Source organism: Musa acuminata, chromosome BXJ1-4 (genome assembly GCF_036884655.1).
Source record: "Musa acuminata AAA Group cultivar baxijiao chromosome BXJ1-4, Cavendish_Baxijiao_AAA, whole genome shotgun sequence".
In the NCBI taxonomy this organism is placed as follows: domain Eukaryota; kingdom Viridiplantae; phylum Streptophyta; class Magnoliopsida; order Zingiberales; family Musaceae; genus Musa; species Musa acuminata.
This window is the reverse complement of record NC_088330.1, coordinates 42,850,916-42,867,309: the sequence shown is the minus strand read 5'-3', so window position 1 is coordinate 42,867,309 and position 16,394 is coordinate 42,850,916. Positions and strand designations below refer to the sequence as shown.

At 41.1% G+C, this 16,394-nt stretch overlaps 3 protein-coding genes across 5 annotated transcripts; all 3 read left to right on the top strand.

The window, feature by feature from the left end:
* The first annotated feature begins 236 nt into the window (after positions 1-236).
* Positions 237-3,377, top strand: LOC103982313 (14-3-3-like protein). Its single transcript, XM_009399208.3, has 6 exons — positions 237-395; positions 660-1,098; positions 1,212-1,290; positions 1,390-1,512; positions 2,838-2,954; positions 3,039-3,377. Exons 2-6 carry the CDS (start codon positions 692-694, stop codon positions 3,096-3,098), a joined length of 786 nt encoding a protein of 261 aa, XP_009397483.1. The 5' UTR covers positions 237-395; positions 660-691; the 3' UTR covers positions 3,099-3,377.
* Positions 3,378-5,022: 1,645 nt separating this feature from the next.
* Positions 5,023-10,058, top strand: LOC135671831 (uncharacterized). 2 transcript variants are annotated; one of them, XM_065180099.1, is made up of 4 exons: positions 5,023-5,542; positions 6,863-7,069; positions 8,210-8,356; positions 10,042-10,058. In XM_065180099.1, the coding sequence occupies exons 1-3, from the start codon at positions 5,108-5,110 to the stop codon at positions 8,351-8,353; spliced, it is 786 nt and encodes a 261-aa protein (XP_065036171.1). In that variant the 5' UTR covers positions 5,023-5,107; the 3' UTR covers positions 8,354-8,356; positions 10,042-10,058. The 2 variants fall into 2 exon arrangements, with proteins under 2 accessions (XP_065036171.1, XP_065036170.1); XM_065180098.1 differs by lacking the exon at positions 10,042-10,058 and adding an exon at positions 8,820-9,835.
* On the top strand, positions 10,047-13,630 carry LOC103982315 (BTB/POZ domain-containing protein At5g60050-like). 2 transcript variants are annotated; one of them, XM_018825234.2, is made up of 3 exons: positions 10,062-10,799; positions 11,963-12,936; positions 13,043-13,630. In XM_018825234.2, exons 1-2 carry the CDS (start codon positions 10,233-10,235, stop codon positions 12,932-12,934), a joined length of 1,539 nt encoding a protein of 512 aa, XP_018680779.2. In that variant the 5' UTR covers positions 10,062-10,232; the 3' UTR covers positions 12,935-12,936; positions 13,043-13,630. The 2 variants fall into 2 exon arrangements, with proteins under 2 accessions (XP_009397488.2, XP_018680779.2); XM_009399213.3 differs by having other exon boundaries at positions 10,047-10,799; positions 11,963-13,630.
* Positions 13,631-16,394: the final 2,764 nt, after the last annotated feature.

Genomic DNA, 16,394 nt, shown 5'->3' with positions numbered 1-16,394 from the left:
TCTACTCCGACCACGTATTCGACCCTCCGCCTCCGAAGGACCCCAACACAATACTAACCCTCTATTTCCCAAAAACTCTTTTCCTACTGGTTGTTAATCTACTCGACGATGCACCTTTTCTTTTATTGGGCAATGACGTGGCCCCAATACTAGTCCAATCACAAGGAGAGTTTGATTGCAGGTACCGGATGCAGGGGTACCAGATGTATTTTTCTGATCACCATATACCTCTCCAACCCGAGCAAGAAATGGAGATCGATCGGGCGGCTTAACTCATCTCGGACAAGAAAGAAGAACCCTAAGCGTCTCGCTTCGGTGGAACGGGAGTCTTCTTGTCGCCCTCGTTGGCTGTGCTTCCACAAGATCCTGTTTACTTGATCGTTTTCTGGAAGGAAGTATGCGATGCATTTGTCTTGATGAGTTAATTCGACGCATGATTTCTTCTTCACTATCGTCAACTCTTCTTCTTGAAATCGAATAGTTGCATCACTTGGGGAAGATTTTAAGATCCTTCTAGCTGATGGATCCGTGTGCCATCTTATTTATTTTCATTACTGGCTCAAAATTGGTCTTCTTTGTTCTAGATTTGGGTGCCTAATGAAGTGTGAATTTGATGATGGGCTAACATTTGATGCCGATCTGGTGTTGCGGATATACAGAGAGGAACTTTCTTGAATAGAGACCTAGCAAAATGTCTCCCGTGGAATCGTCGCGCGAGGGCAATGTGTACATGGCCAAGCTCGCGGAGCAGGCGGAACGGTACGAGGAGATGGTGGAGTTCATGGAGAAGGTGGTGAAGACGATCAACGGGGAGGAGCTCACGGTGGAGGAGCGCAACCTTCTCTCTGTGGCCTACAAGAACGTGATCGGAGCGCGCCGTGCGTCCTGGCGCATTGTCTCCTCCATCGAACAGAAGGAGGAGAGCCGCGGGAACGAGGATCACGTGGCGTTGATCAAGGAGTACCGCGGCAAGGTGGAGGCCGAGCTCAGCAAGATCTGTGATGGGATCCTGAAGCTGCTTGATTCCCATCTTGTCCCCTCCGCCACCGCTACAGAGTCCAAGGTCTTTTACCTTAAGATGAATGGTGATTACCACAGGTTAGAAGAAGCGTATTCCTTTGAGAAAAATAATAAACTTTGTCAGAAAAGAAGCGTTATTTTCATATTTTAATAATTTGATAATTATGATTTTGCTCTGTTGTTGTGCTTAGGTACCTGGCAGAGTTCAAGACTGGAGCTGAGAGGAAAGAAGCAGCTGAGAGCACGCTTTCGGCTTACAAATCTGCTCAGGTACGCAACATTTACATGCAATTTGTTCTTTACAATCTTTCCAGAAATCATTCTTATAAATTTGGTTCAAATTTGATATTTTGGCAAAATTTTTGACAGGATATTGCTTTAGCTGAATTAGCTTCAACTCATCCGATAAGGCTGGGGTTGGCACTTAACTTCTCTGTGTTCTACTATGAAATTCTTAACTCACCAGATCGTGCTTGCAGCCTTGCGAAGCAGGTTTATCTCACAGATCCCTCCTGTTTCCATATGGTGTCGTGCAATGTTTAGTAAATACTTTAATTGACATTCTATAATAATTCATTATATATTTGACTTGATGTGATGTCTATTTTTCGCTTGCATATGTTTACCTGGATAAACATGGTATTGCGTCCAAATTGGAGGATAACATATAAAGCACAGGAATCACACTTCATCACCCTATTTGAAGATTGAGTTGGGGATTCAAGAACCTCCAGCGGAAAAACAGCCGTGATGATTCAATTGTTTAAAGCATAAGTAAAATCATGATAAAATTGGTTCAGTTAAGTTGAGTTTATCATTTTTCCATAAAATTTGGCTGATTATCATCACTTTTTTGAAATGATATTTAGGAAATTTTGTTAAAATGATGCATGAAAGCCTTATTCCATATAGACTTCTTTGTTAGTCCAAAAGGAATCATTCTTTTAAAGATCCAGATGACCCATTATACATGATTCATTGTACAATTTTTCTAAATAGGTGTTTTTATCCTGTAAGGATCTTTTATTGAGAACCCTACCAAGCGTGAGATTTAGCCTATAAAAGGGGCTTTTATAACCTTATAAGAAGTTTAATAATGAGTTCCTGTTAATGGCCAGCTAGCCCCTCTTCTATTGTATACTCATATAATATGTTCCTTGTAGTCTTCTATCTTGTTTACTGCAATCCTTCCAACCTCACATCTTGTTCTGCATCCTTAGTGATAAATTTCTCTATAATTCTTCTTTCTTCCAGATATTACATGTACAAGATTGGGCTACCTGAACCCCATTACTTTGTGTATAAATCAAATGTCCTTTGTTACATCACCAAACACAATATAATTTATTATTGATTCTTATTTATGTGCATTCACGTGAAGACATTTGGCTTCTTGGGAGTTTGTGGTTCCTCTATTTGGCTAGGCTCTCTTGTGATTGTGCATGTGCATGGATGTTATAATTTGACTTGAATTTCTTCATAGAGGTAATCATATAACACATTTCTATCAGTGTTTGCACATGAACGTGCAGACTTTTAACTGCATATTGTACACACAAATTGAAATGATTTATGTTGACTTTTGCCAAAGAAATGTTATCTTATCTTAATCTGTTACTTGTATTTCTTTTCTCATCTTTCATCCATGCATTTCAGAAGTTAGTCCAAGTATCTAGTTTGTTGACTGGTGATCTTTGTTTCTGTTGATGATCCATTCATTGTATCATTGGGTTCCTGGCTTACCAGCTCATGATCTGATAATTTGGTTGACTCATTTATCTGTCTTCTTGAACATTCTACTTTGGCGTCAATTTCAGGCATTTGATGAGGCAATCTCTGAGCTGGATACATTGGGCGAAGAATCATACAAAGACAGTACTTTGATTATGCAGCTTCTTCGAGACAACTTGACATTATGGACCTCTGATATTACGGTCAGTGTTACTTCCTCTAATTTGTTGGTGCTGAAATCTGTTGACAACAGACGGAGTGTCATCACACTAGTTTTTGCCTGACAGGAGGATGGAGCTGATGAGATCAAGGAAGCTCCAAAGAAGGAATCAGGAGAGGACCAGTGATCACGAATTCAGTTTCTTTCTAATGATATAGGATGTACCTTTTTAAGTAGATGCTTGTGAGGATCCTGTGTTCGTTGATGTCTCTCTCCTATGGGTTGAGGACAAACACAATGTTTGAACCAATACCTTCTAAACATTGGTTTCTTGTCTGTTTGTTGTCTTCATGCCTGTTCTACTGAGAGATACATAGGCAGGAGATTAAAATGATTCTGATTTTTGAATTTTTTGAATCAATGTCATTGCATCTAAAAGTTTAAATTGATATATAGTTCGATCTTACATGTGGGAATTAATTAGAGATATAATCTTTAATATTTTTAATTTGGATGATTGGGTATGTTTTGACATGATCAGTGCCATTACATCTTAAAATTTAAATGAGAGACGAGATATGATTTAATTTATATTTCTGGTAGGTTGGATAATCATCTATCATTTGCAACGACCATAGTGACTTCGATGCATGCAAACTTATATCATCAATGTGTATGATTAACATGCTGCGAATGTTTTTATATGCATGCAAATGGTGCCTTCGATGTGTGCAAACTTATGTCATCAATGCGTCTGATTAACATACTCGGAATGTTTTTATGTGCATGCAAATGGTGCCTTCGATGTGTGCAGACTTATATCATCAATGTGGATGATTAACATGCTGGGAATGCTTTTTATATGCTTGCAAATGTTTTAAGGTTCGCGACATGATTGTTGACGTGAGCTTTGGATGGGTGTAGAAGATGGTTAATTATAGATTTTCATCCTTTTAAGATATGTGTGGCTCTTTTATATTTTAAAAAATTATATTAAGATCTTTATACTTATAAAAGTAAAATATTTAATTTTATTATTTGTTACGCATGTTGTCGGGTATAGAAAATGATACTAGAAAGTTTAATTAAATTTCGAAAGCTTGTTTCATCGGAACGAGATCATTGACGGTGATCATCATATTGTCGATGTTGCTCCGAAAGTAGCTATGGATCTTATTATTGTTGATGATGATGATGAAAGCTTTAGAATTACTGAAGTTGTCGAGCATATGAAGGGTGAATCAGTTGTTGTTCAAGAATATTATATTGAGCTCCTTTTTGAAAAGCACCAGCAATAATTCTCCCTCTAAGTTATTGAACCGAAGGTCAAGGTACTTAAGCGACAACAGGTGAAGGCCAATGTTCGAGAATAGGCCAAAGTAGCAACTGTTATTAACATTGAGCTCATGGAGGAGTTTGAGATGAGAGATGATTTAGGAGATGATGCTACAGAAGCGATTGGAGTTGATAGGGAGGAGAGTAACATTAATCAAAAGGATGAGCTGCATTGGGAGGTACCCGACAATATCGATATCGTCGAGAGTTTGTCAAGCATTGCAATGTAGAAGATATCATGATAGTCGTACACGTCAAGATCGACCCAATTGTCGATGAATTTGTGAGGGACAAAGTACATCGATCTCAACATTAAATTTGAAGTCGTTAGGGGAGGTCTCCTTTCTCTAAGAGGGTCAAGAGTTTATAGCGTACGATGAAGGTAGCCTTGATCTTGAAGAGGGCCAAGGAAAAATACGAGAGGAAAGATAAACAGAATAGGATAGCAAAACTGGAGAGGAGGATGACGTCGAACAAAGATAACGAAGCTTTTATGTAAGAGTAAATTATCATTTTATCTTTTTTTATAATGTTATTTACAACACAGAATATCTTTCGCTTGTAGAACTAACTGCATAAAGAGAAACGGATTAAATGTCTCACATTCATAAATATATATAAAAATTTTAATATAATTTTTTAAAATATAAAAATAAAAATATTTAATATAATTATTATAGGAGTAATATGTAATTAGCCGACTGTGTTGTATGTCGGTCCCCTCGGTCACACTAACGTAACCGCCGTTATCTCATACCATTTTACTCATTTGTGATTCCATCCCAGGATAACGTGATCCAATCCCTGCGCCTTCCTTGACGCTTGTGCTACCCGAAGTCACCGAAGGCGAAGAACGTGCAGATGGCGGCCGCCATCTCGAGGAGCGGCGCGGCGCTCTTCATCTCTACCATCAATACCCGCCTCCATTACAATAAGATGGTCTCCGTCTCTGCCCGTTGCTTCTCCATCGTCCGCTCCCACGGGACCTTCACCGGTCGCCACTTCTCGCTCCTCCGCTCATCCCGAACGGCGAGAGTATACTGCTCCGACTCCCCTCAGTCGACGGCCGCCGAGGCCGCCAGTGCGACGGCGGAGGAAGGCGCTCCTCCTGGTCCCCCTCCGGACCCGCTTCGTGAGTCGGCCGACGCGCTGGACATCCGGGTCGGGCGCATCCTCAAGGCGTGGAGGCACCCTGAGGCCGATTCCCTGTATGTGGAGGAAGTGGACGTCGGCGAGCCGGAGCCGAGGACCATCTGTAGCGGTCTCGTCAACTACATTCCTTTGGAGCACCTCCAGGTTTTATTATTTTCTTTCGCCCCTTGTTTTTGATCGCCATGTGTTTGTATATATGCTTGTATGTAAAACGATGCTTAACATAGCGGGCACATGGTTATACATCCAATCGTCCTGTATTTTTAGCTGCGCCCTGATATTGGTGGTTTATCTTTTAATGCCAATTGAGAATCTTGGTGAAACTTGGGTTTTGATTTATGAATTAGTTGTGTGCTAATCCTTCATGGAGTTCGTTACAGATGTTTACAATCAAAATTTTTCAGTGGGTTTAGCTTTCACTGGCTGCGGTAATCACTAAAAACTGGTTAATGTTCTTGTGCTTCAAACAGTCAAAAGACGGATAGTGAGCAATCATATTTTATAACGGTTATGATTAGGAACACGCAGGGTGGAGGTGTATATGAGTATGTTTTGCTCTATAATTTCATTGAGATGACCTCGTTACACAGTGTAGAATTATTCATGTTAGAGACTTTTTTCTGAGATGGATTAGTAGTAATTGTCTTCTTTAACACCATAAAAAAATTCATTTTATCCCAAGTATGTGACATAGAAATTTGCATTCACTTATCTCTTCTTTTCTAATTTTTATGGCTATCCATTGTTCTTGAAATCTAAATAGCCTGAGTAATAGTTCATTTGATTTTCTTATTGGTCTTCTCCTGTGTGTCTCCATTTTCTAGGTTGTGTTGAGTAGGTTACTGTATCACTAATAAGATTCACCTGGCTTTTATGTTTTCTCTTAAGATGCAGCTGCCATACACTTAGCCATTGTGATTTTTTTTCTCCTTTTGTTATCTGATTGGAGTCTGTTATCAAGAAGTGTGCTTAGTTTTTTCTTTCATTTTCTGTGTGTACATGGATTTTCAATCATGACATCCATTGAGCGTCATAGTAAATCAAGAATCTTTCTCTTCATTAACATTTTCACTATTAATTGAGGCCAGAGCTTATATGTGATCTTCTATTATTTTGTTTTTAGTTCTGCCAGTGAGATCTAAATATGGAATGGAGATTCAACTAATTGTACATACTATATTGTGAAGGTGATTAATCATGAGAACAAAAAAAAGGAGTGAACTGATAAATTGCTTTTAACTACCTTGCTCCGAAGAATTGTTATGGCTTACAATGTTTTATAGTGACTTTGACTACGAAGAAAGGAAAAACGTGCCATTTGCTTTTTCACCCATATTCTGAATTCTCCTCGCTAGTCAGACTCTTTGATTGGTTGATGCAGAACAAGTGCAATTTCTACTGTGATAAGAAATAGCTTTTATTACTAAAAGACACTGAAGTAGTTATTGATGTGTTCATGTGCAGGACATCAAAGTTGTCGTTCTTGCTAACCTGAAGCCCAGGAACATGCGAGGAATCAAGTCAAATGGAATGCTTATGGCTGCTTCTGATGAATCTCATGAAAATGTTGAGCTTCTTATACCTCCCGAAGGTTCAATCCCTGGTGAAAGAATTTGGTTCGGCTCAGAGGATGACAAAGATAAGCAACCCGATGCTGCATCTCCTAATCAGGTAAGGCCTTTGGATATCAGGATTTTTAACCTTCTGTATGCTGTTACTTATGTGACAGCATATAATCCAACAGCATATTGACACTATGTGGATACCTTATGACTATTCTAGCTGCATATAGGTAGCAATAGGTCCATTCCTTAGCTTCTTTAAAAATTTGGATTAAAGATTAATGATATCTATTTTTGGTGTCTTAATATGTGAATGCCTTTTATACACCCCCTTATCATCGGAAAATGAGTTACCACAATTACAAAATTATGATGATGTAGACATTTTATTAACCTTTCCCGTCACTATGTTGGGTTGTTCCATTGGCATTTGTCCTTATCTATCTCTATCAGATGTATATTGCTCCCTGTAGCAGACTTGCCAAATTCTCATACAGGAGGTTTTCTGTTTGTGAACGACCATAGAAGGTTGCTTTTCAATTGCATGGCTGATCAAGGTGCATCAGTTTTTGAATAGTTGGTTTCCTGTCTCCTAATTGTTTAAAGTTCTTATTCTGACAAAAGTTAATTTTGATGGTTGAAAAAGATGGATAGTTGGCTTCAATTTTTCAGGGGCAACTTCATATGTATTCTTAAAAGTTGCAAATATCATGATGCTTCCTATAATTTTTATATTCTTTCATATATATGCACCCCCCCTAAAATACTTATTTAGTTATACTGATTTATGATTAAATATACTCCCAGAGACTAAAAGATATTGATTCATGACCTTCTCAGTTTTTTTTTCAACTAAGCTGGCTTGCAGCATGATTCTGGACAATGTGTCCATATGATGCAATATGTTGTGGCAGTTTTTATCAGCTAGGCTGGCTTGCAATATGAATTTAGATAATAGTGTCTCTTGTGGATCATTTATGGATGCACATGAGACTTCATTTTTGATGGACCATATAGCCTATTTGAAAGGTTTAGCAAAGTAAGTTTGTCTTATTTGTGGCAGCAAAGAAATAGTTTTCTTTCCCAACTAAATCAACTTCAGTCTCATGGGAAATGTAACTTGTTCGATGGTCTTGCCAACTATGTTGTGGGCTTCGACATGCTAATGTTGTTGTTGCTGATGAGATGTTTGACAATATTGCTTGCTGTTCTTTGGGCATTTACCGTCTGCTCCCTTGCCACGCCACAGGTCCAAAAGAAAAAGATATGGGAGTCTGTTCAACCTCATCTGAAATCCACAGATGATTGTGTGGCTGTTCTGGGCATCCACCCTATGAGGACATCTGGAGGCATGGTTACATGTAAAACTTTGAAGAATGCAAGGATATCCTGAATGGTATGCTTCTGTTGCCTCCAGGCTTAGGAGTCTATTTATCTGCACATCTCGAAATCTTGTTTCAAGTATGTTGTCATAAACATCGCTATGCTCTTGACATGGAGATTTTGGTTCTCATGAGTTTTATGATTGGTTTTTAATATGTGTCTGGTCATTAATGTCTGTCACTATGCCCCTATGTTATAGTTTTTGATTCGTAGAAGAGTTAGGGAAAAAGATTTTGACATTACCATTAAAAATAATGTGGTTGGTACTTTCTTCTTGTTCATGTTGAAGTTCAACTTTATGTTTACCACACTTTTTATATCTGTAAGGTTGCTATCACTTTGTGCAATTTATCGTAGAACTGTGTCACAGATTCAAATTCCTATTACCATCATAATAGCACACAATTCTACCTGCTCTTATTTCTGATTTGAAGTGAATCTGACTAATATATATTCTTTAACCTTTTGCTCACAAGATTGATGTACCAATGCCAATGTATCTATTGTGTCACATGAAGAGATGAACATATGCAAGAACCACATAACATCTGATTGTGGAATTTTATTACATGAGATGGCTTCAGTGTCACACCGTGTAGGAGTTTTCAGCAGGTTGAGGATGGTATATTCTCCCACTTTCCCTCTCTCCTCTTTCTTCTCCTGATGACTTTGCCTTGGCATCTCTCTGGCCTATTCTCCCTTGTCATCTTCCCTTTCTCATTTTCTTTCTCCTTGTATGTTCTCAAGGTTGCATTTTCCCATGATCACTATTTCTGTTCTTTGATATTATTATATTTTGTTAAGAACATAAGTATCTAGGTAATATCTCATCTACTAGCTTAAGTTTTTAAATGAAATGATATTGAAAAAAAAATTAAGGTCATGTGTTCAAGAGTTATACAGGTATAAAGAATACAAATATAAAGCATGAGGAGAGGAAAAAATTAATGACACTGAAGAAATAAATAAACTTCATTTCTGAACCAGAAGTATAATGACTGCCACAGTCTAGCATGCTTTCTGTCATGCCTAGGAGGAGATGATGGAGACAGTATTGAACTGAAGTGATTGTTTTGATGCATAAAGATGTGTAACTGTGGAGTATCACCATGGAATAGTGTTGATGAGAAGCTTGGAGGCCAAGTGCAATGAGAGGCAATCCATTCCATCTAGGACTGAAGATGGACAAACTTGAAACTTTGGAAGCTTTTGATGTAAGTAGGTTGATTTGTTTGTACACAAACACAAGGACAACAGCAAATGGGTTGTGCATGAACCATTGGTTAATAAGGACAGCTGAGCTGATGGGATGTGACTGATATTAGAATCATTGATGCAATGAGGCCAGAAGAGATACTGTGATGTGACTCAGAGCCAACATGTTCAATGTTGAACTCTCTCCATGCAAATACTGTGTAAATACTTTGTCATGTCACTATCCATTGCAGCCATCATTGTTGTTAATACTATATAAACCAATGGCTTTGAGTTGTGCTGTAGTATTACTTGCTCTAACCACTACGATAGTCAATATATTTCCTCAAGGGTTTATAATGACAGCAAACAGCCCTCTCAATGAGCTGCTTTGGAGACTTGTTATACGTGTCGATCTATGGTTGGTGACTTGAGTTGTTCTGTGTTCTTTGTAGTCACAGAGGATCAAAAATGAGTGACACGTTATTTTCGCTGTCTCGGCAGTCTTGATATTATAGCAGACGGATCCGCTCACCGTCGTGAGAATAATCCTTCGGTGGACCTCTAACATTCTCTTTAAGGCGTCGTTTTCGAGGCTGTTCGGACGAGACGCCGCTGTAAGCTCTTCTTCAGATTACGACCGGCGGAGGCGGAGGCGGAGGAACACCCGGACCCGCGATCTCGCTCGTGCCCGCATGGCGGCTGTGGCGGAGAACCTGTTGAAGTCCGGCGAGGTCTCTGCCATGATACGCCAAGGCTTCATCTCCTCCCCCGGTCTCTCCCCCACTTCATCTCCTCCGCCGGCTTCCCTCAGCCCTGCTAGCCCTTCCCCTCCGCGCCCTTCCTTTCCGTCCCCCAAGACTTCCACGCTCTTCGAGATGATGTCACAGGAGGGCGTCCCCCACCGGACCTACCCCCCGCCGCGGCAGCCCTCCGGCGACCAGAATCGGCTCCGTCTGCAGGAGAAGATCGCGGCGATCCTCGCCAGGGAGGGCCCCGGCGACATGGAGCTCTCCGTCAGCTCCAGCGACGGGTTCCGTGTGACGGTGACGGCCCATCGCCGGGTACTGGCGGCGCGGAGCCGATTCTTCGCGGAGAAGCTGGCGGGGGTCGGCGGCCGGCCGGGGCGCCCGGTGGCGGTGGAGATCTGCGAGTGCGACGACGCGGAGGCGTACGTGGAGGCGGTGGGGCTCATGTACTCGGGCGATCCCAGGCGGAGTCTGGCCGGCGAGGACGTGGACAAGGTTCTTGGATTGCTCAAGGTAACTACACGTTTCTCTCCCAATTCTTTCTTCTTTTACCCCCAAATCTTTTAGCTAAAGAGATTGATCGAAGAATGAGGGATTGTTTGTGCTCTCTTTTGCTTCCGAATCAGATTCCTGCAAGAAAATTAGCTTATCTTTTTAGGGTTTGAAGAAAGCAAACCAAAAAAGATAAGCACTCTTTTCTACATTCCCTTATAAACCTTTAAGCATTTTGCAAAGTAGACACTTTGCTTTCAACACATGTACTGGTCACGGCAGATAACGATTAACCAAAAGGTTGATGTAGACAAATGGATCGACAAGCTTGGACTAAAAATATAAGTAATCACAATTCATCAACGAGTTGATGCTGATGTGGCAGCGAACGTGGCAGCTTACACAGCATCAACGTGGCACTTCTCGGCCCTACACAAGGTTGATGAGTACCATAGCTGCATGCCAAGTGGTGCCGATGCAGATGACATATACACGCAGGTGCCATGTTGGCACCAACTCGATTTATCCCCGTGTCGGCTAACATCGTACTATTTTTTACCCCACATCAACATTGAGGTCAAATGTACTGGGTTTGCTAAGGGCCAGCAATGCAGCATTTGTCTATGTCAACCAACCATTACTGACCAGAATGAATGGCTAGGGTAAATAGTTCATTTGTTGTAAGTTCATGTACCAGCAGAGCCAAATTTTATGCACACAAGTAAGTTTCTTTGCAAGAAGATCAAATTTGAGGGTAGTCCTTTCATTGGTGTTCGATGAATCTTAACTGAAATACAACACTTTGGAATTTCTTGTAGCTGCTTTTAGTATGTCAAAATTGATATTGAGTTGTGTAAAAGGAACATGCACTCTAATTTGCACAGTGATGAAGTAATGTGTGATTGCCATAGAATAATTGAAGAAACAAAGTGGGTACACATTTAGTTGGGGCATTCTTAATGTTCTGTTTTTGGAGTTGGTTCTGCTGTGGGATTGATATAATCTAAATAGGAAGAACAGAAGTTGTTTACTTGTGTTTCTTGCAGTTTACATTGTGTCAAATAGTTTCTTTTATGTTTGAATGCAATAAGTAGAATCATCTCCTTTTGCATCAATAAACTGAGAAGTATCTCCTTAAGGTTGCACCGCAGAAAGTAACACATCTCTTTTGAATCTGCACTCAGGTTTCTGTGGATATACAATTTGATGATGGAATTTTGGCATGCCTCGACTACTTGGAAGCCATTCCTTGGTCTGAGGCTGAGGAGGAGAAGGTAGTATCTACCCTTGGCAAGCTTCAGATTCAGCAGGTCTGTGAACCAATCAGAGGAATCCTGCAAAGAGTCTCAGTGGAGCCATCTACTTCTGCAAATACTGACTCCATATACCTAGGGATTCTTGATGGTGTTCTACAAGCCAAAGATAAGAAAGCTCGGCGAGACATGAAAGCCTTAATAGCTCGTTTGCTCAGAGAAGACCTAGATCAAAACAATATGCACTACAACAAGCTTGAGATCTCAAGGGAAACCCTCTACCACCTGTGCCATAAATGCCTTGATTGTCTTTTGCAGCTCTTGTCCGAGGCTGCAAATTTTGGTGAAGGTCACGGGGATCGAGCCTCCTTGATGGGTGAGGTTGCTCGAGAAGCTGACAATGTGCAGTGGCTTGTTGATATTCTGATAAACAAGAGGATTGCTGATGAATTTGTGGCTCTGTGGGCTGATCAGAGTGAGCTCTCTACCTGGCATTCCAAGATACCATGCATGTATAGATTTGAGATCAGCAGGATCACTGCTCAGTTGTGCATTGCGATTGGGAGAGGGCAGATTCTGGTGACAAAGGACGCAAAAATTTCTCTTCTAAGGACATGGCTGGAAGCGCTTTACGAAGATTTTAGTTGGATGAAGAGAGCTTGCAGGATGTTCGACAAGAAGTTGATAGAGGATGGGCTCTCTGCAACCATCTTAACATTACCCATGGCAGAACAACAAGAAATCTTATTGAGATGGTTTGATTGTTTTCTGAGCAAAGGCGACAATTGCCCCAACATCCAGAAAGCCTTTGAGGTGTGGTGGAGGAGAGCCTTCTTTAGACAGTTCACAGGGGATCAAGATCACTTGCAGCCGCAGATTGTTGTTTCTGACGAACAAACGTGAAGGTAATCTTTCTAAAGTTTACTGTATCAACTCAATGATTTGGATAGTCATTGGTGTAGACATGTAGATAAAGGTCTTATTTCTCCATTGTTCATCTGCTTCTGTTAGAAGTAAATAGGGTTCGCCCTTTTCGGACCCCACATTGGTTTGGTTGGTGGGAGCATCGCGCATCGGTATCACCCTACCTTATGTTTTAATTGCAGTCATTCTTTTAGATTCATTTTGGGCTGTCACATGGATGAGAGATGCAAGGGTTTTGAGCATGATTTTGTTCTGACAATGGTACTTTGTTATCACATGATAGTTCTCATAGTTTGTGTTGGAAGGAAAAGCATAGTGCAATATAAGGGCACTGTTTTGATTTCTTGAGATAGTGGAGATAAAGGTTCCTAAGACCTACTTGCTCAAGAGAATGACGTCACATCCTTGTTCCAGAAGAATATGGATTAGAGGAAAGGAAAAGAAGAGGATAGCAAGTAATAATATGCTTTGCTGGAATCCATAGGATTAGACATGGTTATTAGCATTGATCTGAGGAAGAAAAGAACTGGTGAATATGAGAAACCTCTCTCTCAGATAATCATCCAGCAGCCTGTTGTATAATTTGAAGAAGATTAACGAGACTTGGTCATTGGATTATCAAGGACATCATCTGCTGTATTATTCACTTCTAATTGTTCTTTTTCTTGCTTTTTATGGTGCAGAAGTGTTTTTTTATTTCCTTTTCTTCATCCGAACATTACACAAATCTGCATAAACTGTGACAGGATTATTTTTTCTTTCTCTGCATCTCTTATCAAAATTTAAAGTGGGGTAGGGAATATGTTAGTGGTCAATTACTATTTGACATTTGTCATCAGACTGGCACAGAAGGCAAAGGTTTCAATCACCCTTCATCCATCCGCCCCTACGGATAATAGTCCAAGGGAGGCGGTTCGGATACGTCTCTTTTTTCTCACCCATTTGGCCAAAACATCAAAAGAGGATGTTGGGGCAATTGTAAGTTATCCCTTTCGCAAATCAAGTATAAAAGTTGTTGATGTTGTGTCGATGGACTCTCTTTTCGAGAAAATCTCATACCCGAGAAAGGACCTCAGACTAATTTGAATGTCATAGGGATTGGGTTAGGAAAATTTTTTCGACATCGGTCTTAGTGCAAGCGGTGCCTTGGAAGCTCGACCCTCAACCTTGGAACCACCTTAGAGTCATTTAAGAACTATCTCGGATCCACTTCGGACACTCCTACACCTTCGGGTTTGGATCATGTCAGGTTGACTCGGATGTTGACGATGAAATCTCTTAATGTTTTGGTGCCACAAGGAGAGTCTAATGTTACAAGAACGTCCACCCACATATCTACTTAACAAACATTCTAGCGAGGAGACCCTACCTCCAACCCACAAAACTTTTATTCGAGGGGAACAACTGCCATTCTTTTCGTATGTGGATGCATCCACTTCGGTAAAGATGCCTGCGAGGTATCGACGTCTATTTAATGATCCAAGCTTCTCGCTCCCGAGATGAATTCGAGCCACCTACTCATCCCCGTCAAGGTGTTTCTGAACCTCATCCATTAGGTGTAGATGCTCATAAGCATGATGCAGGCTATCATCTTGCTCTTGCCTTAACTAGCCCAACAAGCAACGTCACCATCTCAACCATAATTGATATCTCACCATCTCAGCCACCTACTCATCCCCGTCAAGGTGTTTCTGAACCTCATCCATTAGGTGTAGATGCTCATAAGCATGATGCAGGCTATCATCTTGCTCTTGCCTTAACTAGCCCAACAAGCAACGTCACCATCTCAACCACAATTGATATCTCAACCTCCACTAACATTGACACCCGTCAAAATCCCCCCGATCGACACGATGTTAGTATCTTAGGATTGCCCAAGGTCCATAAAACTATTTAGTTGAAGAAGCGCCTTGCTCCCTAACCATGATATTCAGTGCATTGTCGCACCATCGTTATGCCCTACCCGAATTGGAGATCTAATTGGTGGATTCGATGGATGACTCCCTGAGGATTCAACTATGGCAAATGGATCAATGCTTAGACGAGACATGATGGGAGTTCCAGTAGTCTGGGGGGGAGCATCTAGTCAATCCCACCTCGAGTCGGTCCCAATTCACTTAGAACATCCAAGAGGAACCAATCCCGACTAACTTCTATCTCCTATCGCTAGAAGCCTTTAACGGCAGTATCGATCCAGTTGAACACATTATTGCCTTCCGCACCCAGATGTCTCTCTATGGCACCTTGAATGCTTTGATGTGTTGCGCATTCCCGAGAACGCTACTCGTTTGAAGCCACTCTCAATTGACTCCTTTGCTCAGCTTGCAAAGGAGTTTAAACTATACTTCCTTGAAAATATACACCCGAGGCCATCGATGACAATGTTACTTGGGCTTAAGCAAGGGGAAGAGGAGACACTCTCTGACTTCATCGCTTATTTCACTAACAAAATTTGAGGTGTGCAAGAAGTCCATTCATCACTCATGATTCAAGCCTTCATGATGGGGCTCGGACCCTCTCACCTTTTTTGTTCATTGGTAGATAGGTTGCCGACAATTGTACTCGAGGTCCTCCAAAGGGTCAACCAATACATAGCCACCGAAGCGATGATCTCAAGTAAGCGCAAGGAGACGCACAAGAGGCCGTCGCGGTAAGAGCGACTATTGTTAGCTCCAACCCCGAGGTCACCTTAGCAAATAAAATAAGATCGACCCAAGTTGTCTTACCCGAGACCCAAGCTGACCCCTCTTAAGATGATGAGAATTGATGTTTTTTTATAGATAAAGGAAAAAGGGTTCTTGAAGGACCCTCAACCGATGAAGACACTATTAGAAAGGAGAGACAGATCTAAATATTATCGCTTCCACCATGATTATGGGCATAATATGGAAGATTGTCATGATTTGAATGAACAAATCGAGGAGCTCGTTCATTGTGGGCACCTCATAAGATTCGTCCGGAGACCTCCGGAACCTTCACCCTGACCTCAAGGCCTTGATATCATCACCGGTGGACCTGCCTCGAGAGGGGGCAATACCTCAAGTCACAAAGCTTATGCCCGAGTCACCATCGAGAAGCACTCAAGGCCAGAAGATGATTCGGAAATAACCTTCAAGGAAGAAGAGATAAAGTATCTCGACCTAAACCATGATAACACCCTAGTGGTTTCCATAATTGACACAGGTAACTCCATTGACATCCTCTACTTTAATGCTTTTTAAAACTTAGGTTTTCGACTAATGATCTCACCCATATGACTTCTTTGCTAATGTGGTTCATGGATGACTCCATCTCCTCCCTCGGGATCATGAGCCTGCACATCATATTTGACGATGAACCATACTCTAAAATTGTGATGACCAAGTTTATAGTGGTTAACATTCCCTCGGCGTACAATGTGATCATAGGTCGACCCACACTCAACTGGTTGAGGGTTGTG